At 35.7% G+C, this 20,711-nt stretch overlaps 1 protein-coding gene, 1 non-coding gene and 1 pseudogene across 2 annotated transcripts; 2 read left to right on the top strand and 1 right to left on the bottom strand.

The window, feature by feature from the left end:
* Nucleotides 1-372: 372 nt before the first annotated feature.
* LOC145581606 (zinc-finger homeodomain protein 4-like) lies at nucleotides 373-1,684 on the top strand (annotated as a pseudogene).
* Nucleotides 1,685-8,881: 7,197 nt separating this feature from the next.
* Nucleotides 8,882-9,655, bottom strand: LOC145631300 (uncharacterized). The gene has a single exon (XM_081683384.1). The coding sequence runs from the start codon at nucleotides 9,653-9,655 to the stop codon at nucleotides 8,882-8,884; it is 774 nt and encodes a 257-aa protein (XP_081539510.1).
* A 693-nt stretch (nucleotides 9,656-10,348) lies between these two features.
* On the top strand, nucleotides 10,349-10,454 carry LOC145566136 (small nucleolar RNA R71). The gene has a single exon (XR_014095366.1). It is a non-coding gene; the product is annotated as a small nucleolar RNA R71 (small nucleolar RNA).
* The last annotated feature ends 10,257 nt before the right edge of the window (nucleotides 10,455-20,711 follow it).

Below are 20,711 nucleotides of genomic sequence, written 5' to 3' on the forward strand. Positions count from 1 at the left end.
CTATTTACATTGTAACAGAGAAATAGATAAAATGGAGTTTTTCCACTATTTTTTAATGTGATAGGTTACATGAAATATAGTAGTGAAATTGAGACCTAAGATAGCTAGATACCCTTTTTGAATACCTCATTCAAGACAAGATCTTGCATTTTGTCAACCAATTAATTTTCCCATATACTTTTTCTTCCCCCCCCCCCCCCCCTATTTAGGGAGTACAATTACATAAATTAGAGGTTTAAAAAAAAAAAAAAAAAAAAAAAAAAAAAAGGAAGTTTCAAAGAAAATTTTCTATTATTTCTTCGACCCTTTTTTGTTTTAAATTTTTATTTTCTTTTTTAATTCCTTTTAGTTAAAAATCCTTGTATTAAAAAGATGGAACTAAGTCATGAGAAAGAAGTGGAGATCCCAATGCCTATATATAGTGCTTATGTTGAATTTCATGGTTATCATCATGGTACCACGGCTCATCATCGCTACCATCATCATCATAACCATGACCCATCATCATCATCAACCCAAAACCAATATAACAACAACAACAACGTAATCCTTCCATCAAACAATTCCAATGGTACTACAACCAATAGTACTATAACCACTACTACGGCTACTACCGCGGTTATAGATGAAGATGATGATCGTAGTCTCCATGGACAAAATCATTCACATTGTAATAACGACGACAACAACGACAACGATGATGATGATTCAAGCACGAAAGCGATGAAGAAGAAGGAGATGATGATGGTAAGATACAAAGAATGCCAAAAGAATCATGCAGCATGTATGGGAGGAAATGCAAGAGATGGATGTGGAGAGTTTGTGCCAAGTAGTGGTGAAGAAGGTAGTATTGAGTCTCTCATTTGTTCTGTTTGTAACTGTCATAGAAACTTCCATAGAAAAGAATTTAAAGGTGAACATAACATTAACATGAATATGAATGTGATGATTCCATCACATAATTCATCATATTCCCCATTTTATCCTTCTACCACTCCTCCACACTTTCTTAACAATAAGGGTAGAAAGGTCATTTTGGGGGAAATGGTGTAGGGTACCTTATAATTTCAGGGCAAATTGTCCCAAGGTCATTAAGAGTCAACAACATGACTACTTATGATCATAGTAATCATCATTATAATCATAATCATAATCATAATCTGAATCAAGGGGTTAAGAAGAGGTTTAGGACAAAGTTAAGTCAAGAACAAAAGGAGAAAATATTGGAATTTGCTGAGAAAGTTGGGTGGAAAATTCAAAGATAAGAGCAGAATGTTGTGCAACAATTTTGTGAAAAAATTGGGATTAAAAGGATAGTTTTGAAAGTTTGGATGCATAACAACAAGCATAGTTTCGCCAAGAAGAATGACATGATCATTGACAATAATGATATCAACAATTCCTTTAAATCATTAATTAATTAAGCTACTACTTATAGTTTGCTTAAAATTCTTCTTATTATTATATAAATACTAATCGATCATGTTTAATGAAGGCATTTATCTTTAATATATTATCCTTTTTTGTATTATTTTTTGGGTGTGTTTTTTTGGTTTTTTTTTTATAAGTAGTTGTTTGTATTATGTATTTTTATGTAAAGAGATCATAATATTAAGATGAGATCATTTGTGTGTGATGTAGTTTGAATTATTACTAGGGTTTTAACTTGGAGGTTGGTGATGAACTAGATGATGAAACATGAATTTCATGATCCTTGTAAAACAACCTTTTTTTCTACAAGCGGAAAACTGACACTTCTCTCTCTAAACTCTCTGCCCTCTCTCAAATCTTTCTGCCTTCTGCTAACCCCAACCCATAGAACCCTAGGAACTTGTAGGAGATCGGCTGCGGCGCCGAAACTCCGGTGAATTTCCACCTCCTCTCCTTCTCTTCTTCTCTTACTTCCCTTCTCCTCGTCTTCTTTCCTCTTCTTTGTTTTAGGCGTCTTCATCACCACAAAATAAAATCCGAGCCGACGCCAAGCTCAGGTTATAAAGTGTTTGTGAGTTTCTCCCGGGTAAGAAGATTTCAATTCAAGAGGCCTGGTATTACCCATCTTAGAGTGGAAGGTTCACGTTCAAAGGATTTTTCCAGCAAAACAAGAGGTCTAAGGACTAGTCCTAACACCACTGTCAAATGTCATTGGTAATTTTGACCTGTGACGGAAACACGAAAGTTAGGGTTAGGGTTTCATGGATCCTTGAGCTGGATGGCTAGGCCTAACGCCGCCGTAAGGAATGGTTCTTGATGGAAACAGTGAAGTTAGGGTTAGGGTTTTGAGGTTCTTTGCTATTATGATTTTGGAACTTCAGTCCTAAAGGTGCTCTCCGATCTGGTCTTCTTACCTAAGTATGTTTTTTCTTGGTGTTATTTAGAGTTTGCTTTACCTTTTTAATTTGTGTATGGTTTATTTTGGCATTTCTTGATTGTTGTCATGTATCCCTGGTTGTATTGGCTATAGTTTATTGGATAGTTGTGTGCGGAGGGAGTTTGGATCCCTTGTTTAAGGATTTGGTTTTGTTGTAGTGTTGAGAGCGTTATTAATTGTTTTTTGGGGGAAGAACAAGATGTCGACCATGGCTAGAGTGAAGTATGTGTTATGTTGGAATTATTGTTGTCATTCTGTCCCCTTCTTTGTAGTGATCATTACTCTTGAAATTTTCTATCCGAAGCAGGCGCCCAAACTTTGTTTTGGGGTTTCTCGAGCCTCGACGTTGTCAAAGCTTTCTTGCCACCAAGAACAACTTATGAATGAAAGGTCACATGTCCAAGTGATCTCCTTGAAGGCCTTACTTGGTAATAAGCTGATCCCATCAAGTAAGGTTAATCTAGCCATGATCGAACAGTTTTTGTACTCTATGCTCTCTTTGTGTTTTAAAGTAGGTATCCACTCTTCCTTCTATAAGGAGTACCTAATCTGCAACGTATCCGGCCAACCCCAGTTATATAATTTTGTTTTAGTTTTAAAAATTGTAAAGGCTTAAATGTTAAAAGCCATGTAGTGGTAAGTTTTAATTTTTATTTCGTAATTGTAAACTCTTATTTTATTAATATAATTTGCTTTTGTCAAAAAAAAAAATTAAAAAAAGAAATAAAAGATTAAACTACTTGCATTATTCTTATTGCCTATTCTTTGTATTTAGTTTACCTCTAAAAAAGTGATTACCCGTAGTATTATTTATGTTAGTTTGATTTATCGACTTTAAATTTATATAATGTTGTCATGTTGATTAGTTAATTACGTCAAGCTTATGATTATGGGCTAAGAAATGTATATGATCATCAATACAAATATATAAGGAAATTTTAGAAAATAACACCAAAAAATAGCACAAAAATTTGATTATAACACCACAAAATTTAAAACTTTTTTTTACACTACAAAAAAACCAAAAATTTTGATTTCACCACCAATTACGCCATCTAAAAAACCGTTAGTGGGCCCCACATAGTATTTTCCCCTGTGTTTTGTGATGATGTTTGTTGTTCATTTCACCACCAAATACTCGTTGCTTGTACTTTTCACCAGGATCGTTTCAGAGATTTCTATGGCCCGGGGCGATGTCATAAATTGAGCCCTAATTCACATAGTTTATTTTAAAAAAATATTGGGTATGTGAAAAAAAAAAAAATTCTATTCTCTTATCATTACTAGATAAATATTTTCTAGGCAACCTTCTATCAAACAAAAGTACAAAACCAATACACCTTCCATCCCCTTTTGATAGTCCCTTATGGACAAATTTTAGTCCTAAAATTTTCACTCCAATTGTTTTTTCCAACAACCATTAACATTAATTTTTTATCAAAATTTCCTCCAATTTGCAACAATATTTGTGCAAATTTAAATTTCCCATGTAAATTTTGTTTTCCCATGTACTTTTATTACTTTATCTCTCTACGTTTTTGTATACCCAATGTCAATTTACATTTTCAATGTATTTAACTATTCTTTTTTGTGTTTATTAATTCCCGTGAAAAAAAAACCATAAGGGACTATCAAAAGGGGATGGAGGGAGTAATAAATTACTGTAATAAGTATAGAAAAGAACAAAAACACCTGATTATTGAAGCAATTAAACAAATGACTTGGTACGAAATTGGTAAATTAACCAAATGAAAAATTAAATTACATAATTATATTATGATTTATGAATGAAAGAATATAAAATTACAAAATTAAATAGGAATTAACCTTTTTGTTTTTGAAAAAAAAAAAAAAGAATTAACCTTGTAAGTAGCATACTAGCATTTTTTATGAAAGGATGAACTCGTAGGCTTGTAGCTCTCGTCGAATGGTCGAAGCAATTAGAATATTCAAACGAACAGCCAATCAATGCAATTAGATTTTTCACCAATTTCATAATTCTTGATTGAAAGTAGTTGTGCCGATTATGAAAAATTAATATAAAAAATAGATTTTGAAAATTAAAGTATGATATACAAAGAAGATTATAATTAGATAAACACAATTGAAAATGAATGATAAAATTACCGTATATCATAATCACAAAGGAAAAGGAATTAATCTGACTAAAATATGAAAAGAGATACTACATTTGAGAAAATTTAATTACCGAAAAAAAAAGGGATAAATTGAATTGATGACAGTTTTTTTTGTTTATCAAATTCACTTAGGAAAGTGAATATTTTGGGAGAAAATTTAGGGAAGAAGAAAGTTGAATAGTGAAAATTTGGCGTTTGAAATTCTGAAACTCAATTGCTTTACTCTATATACGCTTCAACCTGCTTTCTTTTATTTTTTTTGTTTTTTTTAAATATTATTTTTGGGGCCTTGTATTAAACTGAAGTTGGGCTTTTGGTCCCAAGGTCCAGCGAAGTTACCCCACCTGCCCTGGGCTTGCTACGGCCCTGCTTTTCACATATATCTATTTTTTGTGATGATGTTTGTTGTTCATTGAAAATTTTGGGTGTTTTTTTTTTTTGGCTAAAGAACTTGCAATAGAGTGTTTTATTTGTTTGTTTCCCACTATTAATTCATATTACCAAGGTTTCAAACTCATTTTAGGTATAATATCTATTTCTTTGTTCATCTTTGTTCTACTACATGAATATGAAACCCTAAGTTGTGTTGGGGTTTGGTGAGTCCGACCCACCGCGGAAACAAACACAAAAACAAAACCGCACTCGCAATAAATAAAACAATAAAAAAAAAAATTAACTTAATGACAAGGTTAAGGTAATAAGATTACCTTTGGAGCGTACTTCGCCAGACCACTAGGGCTCTTACTTGAAAGCTAGCCTCGAAATTACGAAGGCCTCCAACGATGATCCACCAGCAACACGATCACCGACTAGGTCCAATTTCTTAGGGTTAGCAAGACCCGACCGAAAAACCCGAGTAATTGAGTTCAAAGGCTTTCAAAAAGGTGATACCTTTTTCAACTCTTGAGTTCAAAGGTTTTCACTACTAGTGATCCCCATTCCAACTCTTACTCAAGCATCATTTTTAATGCCCCTACTTGGGTATTTATAGGAAATGATGAGAGTATGATTGTCTCTCCCATCAATGTGGGATAGTGAGATTTTCACATTTTATTTTAAAGCTAAAATAAAATTATTTAAGCAAGCTAGTAATAAATCAACAAGTATCAACTATACATGAGAGAGCAAGTGAGGACCACATAGAGAGGGGGGACCAAACTTGCTCCCTACTCTCTCTCTCACCTTGCGCCGCATGTCAACTCCCACTTGGGCACCAAGGCACCCAAGTCGAATTCTCATTGTTGCTTCCTTAGTCTTAGCCCAGCCACCTCGCACCCAAGTGTTGCGGGTTGCTGCTGTTCTCGGCCAGCAAGCCGCGCACTCCAAGTGCGGGCTGTTGTCGAGGCTTGGTGTCGAGGCTTGCTTTGTGTGTGCACTTGGCTACTAGCACGCACCAGCCAGCCAAGGCTCGGCATGGTGTGCATGCTAGCCACCATGCTACGCATTGTGCCCCTAGCACTCGGTTTGCTCGGGGCACTCCATTTCTAGGGGTATTTTGGGAAATACGCTGTTTATTACTATTTTCACATCTCGTCTTTTACTATTTTGACTCGACTTCCGACGCTCGGTTTCGACGCTCTTAGCTCAAATTTCCGACGTCTAAATAAATATTACTCGGTCGACTCATTAATTCCTTCTGAATTAATTCGTCGCTTTGGCTCGTTGGTTGCTTGGGTGTGACCCGAAGGGTACAGTCAAGATTAAGCTGTAATTAATATTACTGATCGGAAGCGGCCTCCACCTAGTCATTCAGACCACTTGACCTTACTGAATATATTAGCTTTCTAATAATTCAGAACCCACTATCAGAATAATACACTTGTTCGAAAGACACTATTCCTTTCAATCTCCCACTTGTCCTTCCAGACAAGTGTGCTTTTAGTGTATAGCCCTTTTCCTATGTTGCTTAATGCCTCTTCATGAACTATAAGGTAAGATTTATTTTTCATCCTTATTACGTCCATAAGTGTTTCTCGATACCGAGTCTGATTGTTAATAAACAAATGATTTCTAAAATCCATCTGAGCATGACCATGCTTTTTCACAATCTCGCTATTCGAGAGGCCTTGTAAACATTAAAGACATCTTCCCTATTTTAATTGGGGGACATTTCCACTCTTGTAATGTAGCTTCTCTTACTGAGAGGACCTAGCCGCCCGAGTGATGCCGTTATAATCCCCTATTACGGCATACGTTTGACAATCATCAAAGCGGACTAGTACTCAAACAAGAAAGCTCACAATACTCATGGTCGAGGAAAAAGGTTCTGATAGCAATAATAAAAAGTATACTTATGACGATTTTTAATCTCTTAATGTATTCTCATAGGTCGATCCAGTATGGTTCTAAACCAATACCTGTGCAAATGATTCATGACGATCATTTCCTTGTAGCACAAGAAACGGTGCTATAATCAAACTACACACTAATCTAAATGGTCATTAATCTTCCATCGTTTAAATGACCACAATTAGGGATAATTTACGATTATAATATTCAACGTTCACCTAATAGGTGTTTCCTTACCAAGACTGGTCTTGATACACTATTTTGAATATTCCAAGGATCGAATGGACTCATTAATTAATTCTAAACAACAATTAAATATCAAACGGAGTGTTAAAAAATTGCATGAAATTTTAAATTACTCTTATACCTGAATGGTTCATCTTATGATAAATGGTTTTTCCAAATGTTTTTAGAGTAACACTCTCTATAAAACATTGATGAATAAAATGTTATACCGGAAGTGCACGGTGTCTGTTGTTAGCGGAGAATTAGCAAATACGGGTCGAATCCCACAGGGAGACCGGTTCTATTAGTTTTTGCCTAATTATTATAAACTATTTCGATAAACGAAGAGTGATTTGATGATTAACTAAAGAATGATAATAATGAAAATAAGGTTGTTCACAGATAAATTAAAGTCTAGGGCATACGTTCGGTCCGCCACGCTTATACCTAATCAAGAAATGCAAAAAATTTATTAATAAACAAACTAGGTCAAATAATTAAAGCACTTGTTAATCCTATGGTCGGGAATTAACACTTACGAATTAACATATGTAGTTCGGTCTCTAACATAATCAAATTCGCCAATTGTAATTAAGCCTCTAAAAATATGATCTTTCAATTCTAATTTTTATTAGCTAAATAATTAACTCATGATATTGGCCAATTACATAAATCAAACGATAAAGCACAAATAAATTGGAATTATTCAAACCCTAATTCATAAATTTATAAATAATTAAGCACAAATAATCATGGTATAAACATGGCTTCCCTTACTTAACCCTAGAAAACGACTACTCACTCATAATTGAAATAAACAAAACAAAAGAGATAAATAAACTTGAATTCGTAATTAATAAAATAAATAAAGAACAAAAAATTGAATGAAAATACCTCAACGATTAAATTAATGGAGAATGAAAAGCTAGGGTTCAACAATGGAGAGAAAAAAAAATTAAGAAGCATTTAACCTAGAAAATAAACATAAAAAAAGAAAATAAAATCCTCTCAAGTATTTATATTTATATTAAAGCCTAATCCTAAGTAAAAATAAAATAGATAAAATAAAATAAGGAAAAAAAATAACAAAGGTCATCTTTTAATTGGTCGCGAGAATTATGCTCGACGGAAAACAAGTTTCCCGTACGCCAGACCCATCGCCCGATGGATGACCGATGGTCGAGTGATCAAGGGCTGCGACAACGACCATTGGCCGATAGATTTCCATCGGGCTAGGAATTGTATGAAAACATGCAACCTATCATTGGAAAGCTCTTGAAGTCTAGTTTCTAACTCAACTTGAATCGCCTCAATCCGATTTGTAGAACTCGAGATATGGTTGAAACAATGCACCAAGGTCCTTTTTGATACTTTGCAAGCCTTCGTTTTCCTTTGTTCCTAACTCAAATTCAATTCCGAAAAGTGCGTATTGATCCTTGTGAATGATATATTCAATTCCCATGCATATAATCCTTAGAGACAACATCCACGAGCATAAATCTCTCGGTCAATGAACTCGATCCATCTATTTCCATTCAAATATCATTCGAATTATCTCCAAACACTTTGAAAGCGTCCAAATGACTACAAAATCACCTGAAACATTAATAAATACACAAACGAAGCGTAATAGAGTGATATATGATGAATTATGCAAATATGACCCCAGAATCGACCAAAAAGACTAAGAAAAAGGTATTAAAACTAACATAAACGTGCCTAAAAACTAACATAAACGGAGCCTGAGCACCTGCAATACACATGAAAGGTCTACCTAAAACTATCCTCCTCCAATCCAAAACTACAAAGTCAACTGGAATAAAGAATTTCCCAACCCGAACGGGGACATCCTCCAAAACACCTAAAGGGTAGAACGATCCGCCGTTTGCAAAGTGATATGTGTGCATTTTAAAGCTCCTATATTCAACCTGTTACAGATAGAAAGAGGCATAACAGACACACTAACACCTAAGTCACATAAAGCTTTAGCGATGAATAATGCACCTACATGACATGGGATGGAAAAACTACCAGGTTCCTTAAGCTTAGGTGGGGATTTATTTTGCAATATTGCACTACACTCTGCAGTTAGAGCAACTGTTTCTACATCACCAAAGTCTTTCTTCTTAGTAATCATTTCCTTTAATAACTTTGCATACATTGGAACTAGAGAGACCAAATCAGTAAAAGGAAGAGTTACCTCAAGGTTCTTGACCATAGTCAAGAACTTACCAAATTGTTGATCTACCTTGTTCTTTTGTATCCGATGTGGGAATGGTAGCTTTGGCTCGACGGATGGAGGCTCGGAACCTTTCTTTTTCTCTTTCTCAACCTCACTTGTTTTAGCCTTCCCATCCTTCGAGGTGGGAACATCATCCAAGGCCTTCTCTACAACCTCACTCTTCTCCTTCTCAAGATTTGCATCATCAATAGGCATTTGGGGCCCTTCATAGCTAACACCACTACGAGTAGTGATAGCATTAGCGGTTTCCTTAGGGACAGGCTGTCCTGGTAAGTGGTCAGGTTGCCTTTGAATATTTGTACCTGTGACTTGTGCGATTTGGTTCTCCAAATGCTTTGTCGTATTTTTCAACTCCTTGATGCTATCTTTAGTGTTTTGCTTCATGGATGTCATCATTCTCATGAGGTCAGACATAGGCGGCTCTTGAGTGCTAGCATTTCCATGAGTAGGTTGTTAAGGTGGTCTATTGAAACCCGGAGGAGCATGATGAGAGGCTCCTTGTTGGTTGAGTTGAGGCCTTGTAGCATATTGTTGAGGCTAAGGGTTCTGAGGCTGTGACCACTCTTGCTGAGGTTGAGGATTTTGAACATTGTTGCTTTTATATGAGAAGTAGGGATGATTCCTCCAACCTGGATTGAATGTGTTAGAATATAGGTCATTTGGTTGCCTTTGTTGAAAGGCATTCCCCTGCTCCATCTGATTGGTATCTTGAGAATTCTGAGCCCATTGATATCCAAAGTGACCCTGTATACCACACAATTCACAAAAAAATTAGTTTGCAGAGGTTGAGAAGACACAACATTAACAGATACAAGAGAGGAGTCCTGAGTAGCCTGTAATGCATCAATCTTTGCAGTTAATTGAGCCATCTGAGAGGTCAAGATTGAACAAGCTTCAACTTCCATCTTCCCTTTCTTTGCTCGCGTTCTTGGAGAAGAGAAACGATTATCTGAAAGATTTGCAAGAAAATCATACCCTTCCTCGATTGTCTTGTCAAGGAAAACACCACCTGCGGCAGAATCAACAATACATTTAGTCTCGGGTTCTAGCCCGTTATAGAAAATACGAACAAGATTCCACTTCTCAAAATTGTGATGCGGGCATGATCGTTGAAAATCTAAGAATCTATCCCATGCTTCCCTAAGAGATTCCCCCGACTCTTCAGAAAATGTTGATATTTGATGTTGAATCTTTTCAGTTTTTTTAGGAGGGAAATACGTACTCTTTGAGGAATGCTTGAGAAATTTTGCTCCACTCCGTCTCCTTAACGGTATTCAACCATTTTTGAGCTCTATCGCGAAGGAAAAATCCAAACAACATCACTCTCAATTGATCTTGAGTGACTCCTTTGTGATGAACAGTGGAACACAATTGCTGAAATCATTGCAAGAGATTAATTGGCTCGTCAGTAGGATGGCCGCTAAACTTATTTTGTTGGACCATTATGAGCAATGCGGGTTTAATTTCAAAGTTCTCTGCAGTGATTGCTGGCACTTTAAGACCCGTTGGAATGCCATCTTGGGGTGGTACCCCGTAAGAATTACGAGACCTATTATTAGTCATCTCTTTGAGAATGCCAGACTATGTTGTAGAGCTCTTCTGTGAGTGGGTCTTTTTCTGCTTTCCTTTCCCTTGTTTTTGAGTTGCCTAACGGTCTTGTCCAAGTCCGGATCCGTAGGGATCAAATCACCTGTTCGTTTTGACCTAGGCATAAACAAAAAGAAAAGAAAGCAATGAGAACCCAATTAAAACTAGAAGTTCCAATGGGACAATGGAAACAATACAGTTCAAACAATCAAACTAAAACTAATAAAATCTAGCCGTCTCCCCGGCAACGGCGCCAAAAACTTGATGAATAAAAAGTTATACCGCAAGTGCACGGTGTCTGTTGTTAACAGAGACTTGGCAAATACGGGTTGAATCCCACAAGGAGACATGTTCTATTAGTTTTTGCCTAATTATTATAAACTATTTCAATTAACGAAGAGTGATTTGATGATTAATTAACTAAAGAATGACAATAATGAAAATAAGGTTTTTCATAGATAAATTAAAGTCTAGGGCATACGTTCGGTCCACCATGCTTATACCAAACCAAGAAATACAAACAATCCATTAATAAACAAACTAGGTCGAATAATTAAAGCACTTATTAATCCTACGGTCGGGAATTAACACTTACGAATTAACATATGTAGTTCGGTCGCTAACATAATCGAATTCGCCAATTGTAATTAAGCCTCTAAAAATATGATCTTTCAATTCTAATTTTTATTAGCTAAATAATTAACTCATGATATTGGCCAATTACATGAATCAAACGATAAAGCACAAATCAATTGGAATTATTCAAACCCTAATTCATAAATATATAAATAATTAAGCACAAATAATCATGGTATAAACATGGTTTTCCTCACTTAACCCTAGAAAACGACTACTCACTCATAATTGAAATAAACAAAAAAAAAAAGAGATAAATAAACTTGAATTCATAATTAATAAAATAAATAAAGAACAAAAGATTGAATGAAAATACCTCAATGATTAAATTAATGGAGAATGAAAAGCTAGGGTTCATCAATGGAGAGAAAAAAAAAACTAAGAAGCGTTTAACCTAGAAAATAAAGCATAAAAAAAAATCCTCTCAAATATTTATATTATTATTAAAGCCTAATCCTAAGTAAAAATAAAATAGATAAAATAAAATAAGGAAATAAAAATAACAAAGGTCGTCTTTTAATTAATCGTGAGAATTACGATCGACGGAAAACAAGTTTCCCGCACGCCAAACCCATCGCCCGATAGATGGCCGATGGTCAAGTGATCAAGGGCTGCAACGACTACCATCGGCCGATGGATTTCCATCGGGCTAGGCAGATTTGAAGGGTCGTTTGTGCGGCTAAACCATTGCCCGATGGCTGGGCGCTTGCTGGCATATTTGCAAGACCAATTTTAGAAGGATGTGACTCACAATCTATGAATTGTATGAAGGCATGCAACCTATCATTGGAAAGCACTTCAAGTCTAGTTTCCAACCCAACTTGAATCACCTCAATCCGATCTGTTAAACTCAAGATATGGCTGAAACAATACACAAAGGCCCTTTTTGATACTTTGCAAGCCTTTGTTTTCCTTAGTTCCTAACTTAAATTCAATTCCGAAAAGTGCATATCAATCCTTGTTGATGCTATTTTCAATTCCCATGCATATAATCCTTAGAGACAACATCCACGAGCATAAATCCCTCGGTTAATGAACTAATTGATCCATCTATTTCCATTCAAATATCATTCGAATCTTCTCCAAACACTTTGAAAGCGTCCAAATAACTACGAAATCACCTGAAACATTAAGAAATACACAAATGGAGCGTAATAGAGCGATATATGATGACTTATGAAAATAAGACCCTAGAATCGACCAAAAAGACTAAGAAAAAGGTATAAAAACTAACATAAACGTGCCTAAGAATCCTATATAAATATGATTCATCAAACATTTATAGAAATCACACCCATATCTAATATGCTTGATTTCTTTCATGGAATTGTGAATAATTTTGTTAACTTATTGCATAGGTTTAGTTATAATTATTTTGCTAACTTTAGCATCTTCATTAATGATCACTTTCATAATATAAAATTTGAGAGTGCCATGGATTATATGTGATTTAGGATTTATTGTCCAAGTGATGGCTCCCACTCATTTTCATGATTGAGATCTTCAACTTGACAACCTACAATCATTAACGTTCAACAACGAACTTTCCATAGAACATCTTCTTTATTATTGCCTTTAAGGCAACTGTAGGGAATATTTCAAGCATTACCCCAAACTTGAACCCCACTGTGATCATACACTTAAGCATGGTGGCGTCCGAAGGGAAGAAAGCTAGAGCAAAATAGTCGCCAAAAAGTTTTAGGAACTAGTAAACCGTTCACATGGTGAAGGTTACACCCCTTAACGATCCAGGAGATTGTCAACTCCAATAGGTCTGGAACCATGACTGGAAGTTCGGGGATGAAGGTACAAATCCAACCTAAAAGAGATTGAATCTGCCCTAATAATAGGCCTCTACTTTATTCTGATCGTATTCATGTGCGCTTTCTAACTAACATGCAATCATTAGATTTATACTAAACCTGTTTAATCTATGTTGGTTGAATATTAATGCACAAACAAAACTATTATTGGCGATCATTTGAATTATAATCAAATTAACCCTAAACAAGATTATTAATTATCTTATTAAGCGTGATTACAAATACCAATTCCATTTAAACATGCATAAAAGGTGTGATCAAGCAATAACAATAAACATATCAAGCAACATAATAATAATCAAAATAAATAATTATAACAATTATAATCAAAATCATAATCATGAAATAATAATCATGTTAAAGCATAATGTTAATAGTAAGATCCTAGGCATGGTACTAACTAGATTAATAACAAACCCTAGCATGTCACTAAGCATTAGAGATCAAAGCTTTAGCCCTAACATGATACTAACATGAATATTAGGAAAGAAAATAAAAGGCAGCATAGGAATCATAATAAGCATATTTAATATTATAACTTTTTCCCTAAACATGATACTAGGAAGATCAAAACATCCTAACATGACACTAGAAATCATAATAACAACCTAGACATTATTTCTATATCATAATATCAATAAATCAATTAAACCACTTACTTGGATGTCTCGTATCTCTTTCTAATAACAAAATACACGCGTTAGTAACTTCAAGGAAAATAATAATCAAAGAATTAAATTAAATAATTGAAAAAGAGATTTAGGACCAAACCCTCAGAAATTAAAACCTTTCACGTCTAGGGCGAAGGCAACTTTGAACTTGGCTAGGTGTGTCTAGATCTTATGAATGAGGAATTTTGATTGAAAAAAGCCAGTTTAAAAAAGAGAGAGAGAGAGTAATCAAGAATTTCTTGATGAGAGTTGGTGATTAAAAACGCTTAGAAATCAAAACCTTTCACGTCTAGGGCGAAAGCAACTTTGAACTTGGCTAGGTGTGTCTGGATCTTATAAATGAGGAATTTTGTTTGTAAAAAGCCAGTTTAAAAGAGAGAGAGAGAGAGTAATCAACAATTTCTTGATGACAGTTGGTGATTGAAAACGGAGGTTTTAGGAGACTATTTATAGAGAAAATCGACCGGATATGATAAAAAATGAATTAGAGTTTCGAAAAGAATAAAACACGACTGCAACGCCAAACACGTGCCTATCGCCAGACGATATAACTGTCGCCAGACGTTGCGCGTGTTGCTAGACGCCAGGTCTGTTAGACATGTCGTATGGCGCTGCAATCAGTTTTCCACGCGTTTTCTTATTTTGATAAAATTTAAGCATACGAGAGGGCAAAACTGTATTTTCCTTAAAAAAACACTTCTTTTATTCTAATTAAAAATCTTAAAAGTCAACTAAAGTCAATTTATAAATGCTAATCAAATTAGGACTCAAAAGAACCTTCTAGAAGATTATAGAAGACTATAATCAATTCTTATTGCATTAGGAATGTTAAATCATAATAGGCCCTCCTCAAGATCATTGGGCCGCACATAACAATCAAACCGGGCCCAGTTTAGTAATTTGGTCATAACTTCCTCATTATTCATCGGAATTGGGCTTATAATATATCGTTGAAAACCTCTTTTCAAACCTAACCCAACTACACTATTATTGGATCCTTTCAATGGACAAAACCAAACTGGATAGGTTGTTTTCTTAAAATAGGTTTTCAAAAACAGAGAGAAAGAAAAGAAATAAAACTAACCGCAACACTGGACTTTCCACACTTTCACTTCATTCAATTATGATTTGACGTGAAAGGTACTCATAACTGGGTTTTGTTTTGGGGAGACACAAATGGGTGTCTACAGAAGCCCCCACTTTGATTGAGTTTGGAGAAACGCAAGTTTCGAAAACAAAAGTCAAAGTATCGATAGGGACAGAGAATGATTCAGAACGTTCTTCGATCCTGAATCATTCTTGTAACACTGATACCTGCAAACTAGCGTTAGTTAAAACAGATGAGAGAGTTAAGAAACGCGTATCTTGCACCGTCGAGCATACGTCTCTGAAGTAACCGATTTGTTGCTACATTTTTAGTTGTGACAACCTTCCACAAGCTAGGGATTGCCATCCTGCTGTTTTGATGTTCACAATAGAGCTTTGACGATCTTCCTCAAGCTAGGGAATACCGCTTGAAGACTGCTACGCCTGTAACTACCTCCAATTTCCGCTGTGATAGTCTTCGAAAGACCACTGCTTGTATTTTTCTATTGATGCTTTGGGTGATGACAATCCTCTTTTCTTTAGGAATAGTTGCCAACACAACTCTTGTATGATGTATGACAATCCGATTTAGGGAAAGTTGTCAATGCTTCGTAAAAATCCATTCTTGGAAATGTTGCTACAATGAAGCGACAATCCGTATCTCGGAAAATTTGCCAAAATCCAATTTTGGGAAAAGTTGCCAATGCTTTGTAACAATATGTCTTAAAAACTTTGCTACGATCGAAAATCCACATCTTGGAATATACTCTTGAAAGCAATCCACCTTGGAAATTTGTCAACGTTATGCGACAATCCTTTTAGGAAAATATTGCCACTATTGACAATCCACGTCTTGCAAAAAAGAGTTGACCGACAATCCACTTCGGGAAAATTTGCCTCTTACTAAAATGAATGACAATCCACGTTGAGCAACCTTTGCCAAAATTTATGATGAGTAGAGACCTACGACAAACCTTTGGGAAATTTTTCCATAGAGAACTATGTGTATGACAATCTAATCTCAGAAAACTTGCCAGAGATGACAATCCGAACTTGTAAAAAATTGTTAAACAGAAGAGTACGACAATCCACTCTTGGAAACTTTGCTAGAGATGACAAGCCAATCTTGGAAAAATTGTTGTTGAAGGAGATGCGCGACAATCGACATTTGGAAATATTGTTAGTTGGGGATGACAATCCAATCTTGGAATAATTCTCGTATAAATGCTTGCTTTTAAACCGATGCGTTAGTGTTTGTAATGAGACAATGCTTAGGTGCTTAAGCTAAGTGAGACGATCGTCGTACTGCGATTGTAATTGAGCCAATTACTAATCATGTTAATTTGCTTATAGGGGCTAACTGGCATGCCAAGGAACCCTAAAATTGTTGTATGAGGTCTGCATAATCCAATATGGGGGCCACGGATTGTGTCGCCTCGTTGGCGCCTTCTGGAAGACTCTGGCGCCGCGTTTTTCTTCTGTCGCCAGGCAACAGCCTTGTCATCTGGCGCTGGAGTCGGGTCTTCCCTATTTTGCTTCTACTTCCGCTGCTGCTCGGTTTCACTCCGAACTTTGAACTTGGTCATTTCCTTTCAACCAAATCCGCTCAAATCTTTTGTAAATGAAAGCTCTTCATCTCTAATTTACTAATCCATGTAACTCCTCTTATCTTGGAAATATCTCATGAAATCCAGGAATGTTCTTGCTTGCTGGGATGCACCTGCATTTGTATTTTTGACTCTAGGACTTTGCTCATGTAATTAGAGTTGACCTAAGACTTAGTGTTGCTTGACTCATTAACTCAAGGTTGGCTCGACTCGATGTGACTGACGACACGACTCAATGTGTACGTGACTCGTGTGTGCATTTTAATGTGATCGTGTGACTCGAAAATGCAAAAAAGCATAAATTTTCCGTCATTTTTGTGGAGGGTACCGACTTTCTCCCGAAAAAGAAAGACGCAAAAAAAGAAAGAAGCGAAGTTTTTGAATGCATGTTGAGTGAGCTTAGTCAAATGTTTTTTTATACTATCTCTCAAGGTGCAAGGATTAATCCTAGGCTATCTCGATTGTTGACTCAATGATGAAAGTATTTGGGTAACCTAGGCACGGAGGCTAGGCACTTTCTACTTTGTGTTAAGATTTCATGACAAAGGGTTCCTAAGGAAAGTATATTTGGTCATGTATCTGTGAAGTGTGTGAAAGTGACACTAAGGTTAGGCCGCAAAGGCTAAGTGTATGGAAAGATATTATTTTGAGAAGAGTCATAAGATGGTGACTCTTAGGCTAGGTAAGCTAATGATGTATCAAGCCCCCAAGTCTAGCTCTAAGTAGATAGGGATGAGCATAGGAGATCCCTTGATATGATCATGATGTGTGAATGTGAATGCATTTTATTACAGTTGCACCTCGATGTGAGGTTGCCTACGTATCCGTTAGGAATCAGGCCGAACGTAGCTCTAGCCGAACCTCGCACAAGTGTGTATACCTCAAAAAGGTCTTTTTAAGGGTTGTAACATGGTTAAGCTAAAGGTTATAGAAGAAAGGAATAAAAGCTCAAGACCCTACATAAGCCCCCAACGTGTGCAACCTTGCTTTTGAATCTTTATATTTTTATGCTTGAGGCTTTGAACTCTTTTTTAGCTCTCTTTTCTCTTTTTTTTTTTTTTTGTTTATATTTTGCTCTATCTTTTGCTTTAGCATTTATTTTATTTTTATAAGTGTGGGCAATCCCGATCATGCGGTCTATCACTCCCTTGACATTCATGTTTCTCATGCATGGTACCAAGCACTTGATAAGAGACGCAATCTGAGACACGTTCATATAAAAGACATGTTCATGTCAGAGAAATTGGAACAATTGCCCTTTTGTACACTTTTATTTATTTATTTATGCTTATTTTTTGCTATTTTAATCTTTTGAAGTCACTCAAGCTTTTTATGAAATTGAAAATTGCATAAGTTGCACACCATCCCATCCCAAGGTTTGGTAGATATGGGTTGAAAAATAAACGGTCTATCGTTAGACGAGGCTCAAAGTGGTTTATCAAATAAAGGATTGCATATTTGAAGGGTGAAAGGTGATATGATATAGCTACAAGGGGTGCCTCAAACCATTGGTATACCTTGTGCTAAGTTTGACATTTTTTTTAATTTATTTTTAAGCGATGTAATGAAATGATCATATGTAAGGAAATAAATGCTCATTTTATTTAAAATGTGAAGGGTAAAAATCAAAATCTAAGAAATAACTTCAAGGAGGATGAAGGGTGCCTATGCTAGACTTATTGGGGAAAGGGTTTGAAAAAAAAAAAAAAAAGAAAGCATAAAATCTTTGTGAGAAGCTTGCCTTGTGCATTTGTTTAATCATTACTCTCATAATTTTTTGTTTGTCAATCACTTGACTCAAACTCGATTCAACATGCATGGATGGAAGAAGGTAGGAAGAATGAAGATTGTGATATGGAGAAAGCATGTACAGAATAGAAAGATGATGTAGATGGACAGATGAAAAAATTAGGAATAGAATGTATCCCCAACTCAAATGACGGAAAAAACCGACTCATGCATGAACCTAAGACATGATCATGGTGACATATACACAAAGTGTGTGCTACGACTAGTGATTGTAGGTGACATGTTAAGACTCATGTCATGACCATGTGGCTAGGCTATGTGACTAGAGTCAAGCAAAGACTAAGTTAAGACTTCATGTATATGCATTAAACTGGACAGGCTGTGGTATTTTAGTCATAACTTTTGATCTGTGACTCTGATTGGGATGAAACCAACGCCAAAAAAAAAGATAAAACTTGGGGCTACAGATCCATAGGTTGTACGACTCATAGATCTTTCTAGAACTCCGGATATGACCATAACAAGTTGACGTTTGTGCAGTATACGAGAATAAAATTCCGGGTTGACTCAAAGGAACTATGACTGGATTTTTTTTTTATTTTTTTTTTTTATTTTTTTTTTTTGAAGACAAATTGACTCGATTTTAAGTTTATTCAGTTGTTCAATTTAATTAATCAATTAATTAATCAATTAATTAAGCAAAGTCTTTTATTAGTCATTGGTTAGTTTCTTTAAGCATATTTATGATCACAAGGTAAACCAAACGGTTAGTTTAACCACATAAGATGCACAAGTAGTCAAGTATTCACAATATGATTCAATGAGTTTGTAACCTAACCATGGCTCTAGTTCTCTAAAGTTCAGGATATAGGTTAGTCAAAGAGAGTCCATGGTTATGAGTCCGGATGCACCGCGCAGAAGCCTTACCTTTGGAAGGGTTGGCGCGAGTGGATGGGACCCCGCGAGTTAAACTCGCTTCTATTGTTTGGTGAATTCAACATTCTCGGATGTATAATTTGTTTCTCAGAGCGTTCAATAAGGTAGATGGAGCATGAATTCCCAAGGGGTTATATCCAAATGTAGAACACATATGGGTTTCAGAAAAGTGAGAAAAACTCAATCAGGAAGTAGAATCAAGCCAACAATGCTAGAACTGGTCGAAATAAGAACTCATATTTCTTGCTCGGTATTGGAAGAACGCAGCGCCAGCCAACAAGGACTATCGCCGCGATATATCCCTGTCGCCTGGCGACAGAATTGTCGCTCGGCGACAGAGCCATATCTTCGGCGACAGGCTTTGTTTTCTAGACGCCAATTCCTACATGCCTTAGCAGCTTTCTGTGCTCGATAAAATTTTCAAGTTTCACGCAGCATTATTTCGATCCTAGTTGTGAAAGATATTCCTCAAAATTCCTGCGTGTAAAAATCCTATATTTTAGCCCTTTTTAGAAAATAGTTACCTTTTTTCATAGTTGCTTTTTTTCACATATTGTGACCCCTATATACATATAGTTACCTTTTTACATTTTTTTTTTCAGGGAACCTTTTTAACATATAGTGACCCCTTATGGTTATCATTTTTGTAATTACCGAATTATTACATATAGTGACTCTTACTTTAATATAATCACCCATTTTTCACCTATAGTGACCCCTATTTAAATATAGTCATCTTTTATTTAAAATATTTTTACACATGGTGACTCTTATTGAAATATATATAACTACCATATTGACACATATAGTGAACCCAATATATATAGAGAGTTGGGCGGTTTTTCCCCAAAAATTAGGCAGAGCTCGCTATAAAGTATAACCACATGTGAAGCACGTGGATTATTGCCAAATTCTCGACGCGAAATGAAGTCTGGAATTTAACTGACATATAAAAGTGTCGCTGAAACACATGAACCATCAAACATAGCTCACGGTCTTCCCAAGCGTAGAACCAATAGTGTCGAGAAAGTAAGATTTTTGTAGTAGTAATACATAGTCACCGTTGTTATGGTCACCTTTAATATATATATATTGTATATATAGTTAGTTAGTTAATTACTTAATTATCCTTTTATTGCCTATGTAGGATTCAAACCTACATCGTTATGCACTTGCATAAGCTCTACCAATTGAGCTAATAGGCTTTACAGTTGACAATTAATTTCCACTAATTTCCAAAAGAACAACATATAACCAGTGTCGTCGCTGGACAAGGGCAAGCGGGGCCAAACCAAAAGCCCATTTTTATTGAAATGCTCTAAATTACCTATTATAAAAATTAATCTTATAACTA

Source organism: Chenopodium album, chromosome 1 (assembly GCF_948465745.1).
Source record: "Chenopodium album chromosome 1, dcCheAlbu1.1, whole genome shotgun sequence".
NCBI lineage: Eukaryota > Viridiplantae > Streptophyta > Magnoliopsida > Caryophyllales > Amaranthaceae > Chenopodium > Chenopodium album.

Excerpts from the sequence above, each read along its gene's own strand:
- LOC145631300 (XM_081683384.1), bottom strand. The coding sequence starts at position 9,655 with ATGACATCCATGAAGCAAAACACTAAAGATAGCATCAAGGAGTTGAAA.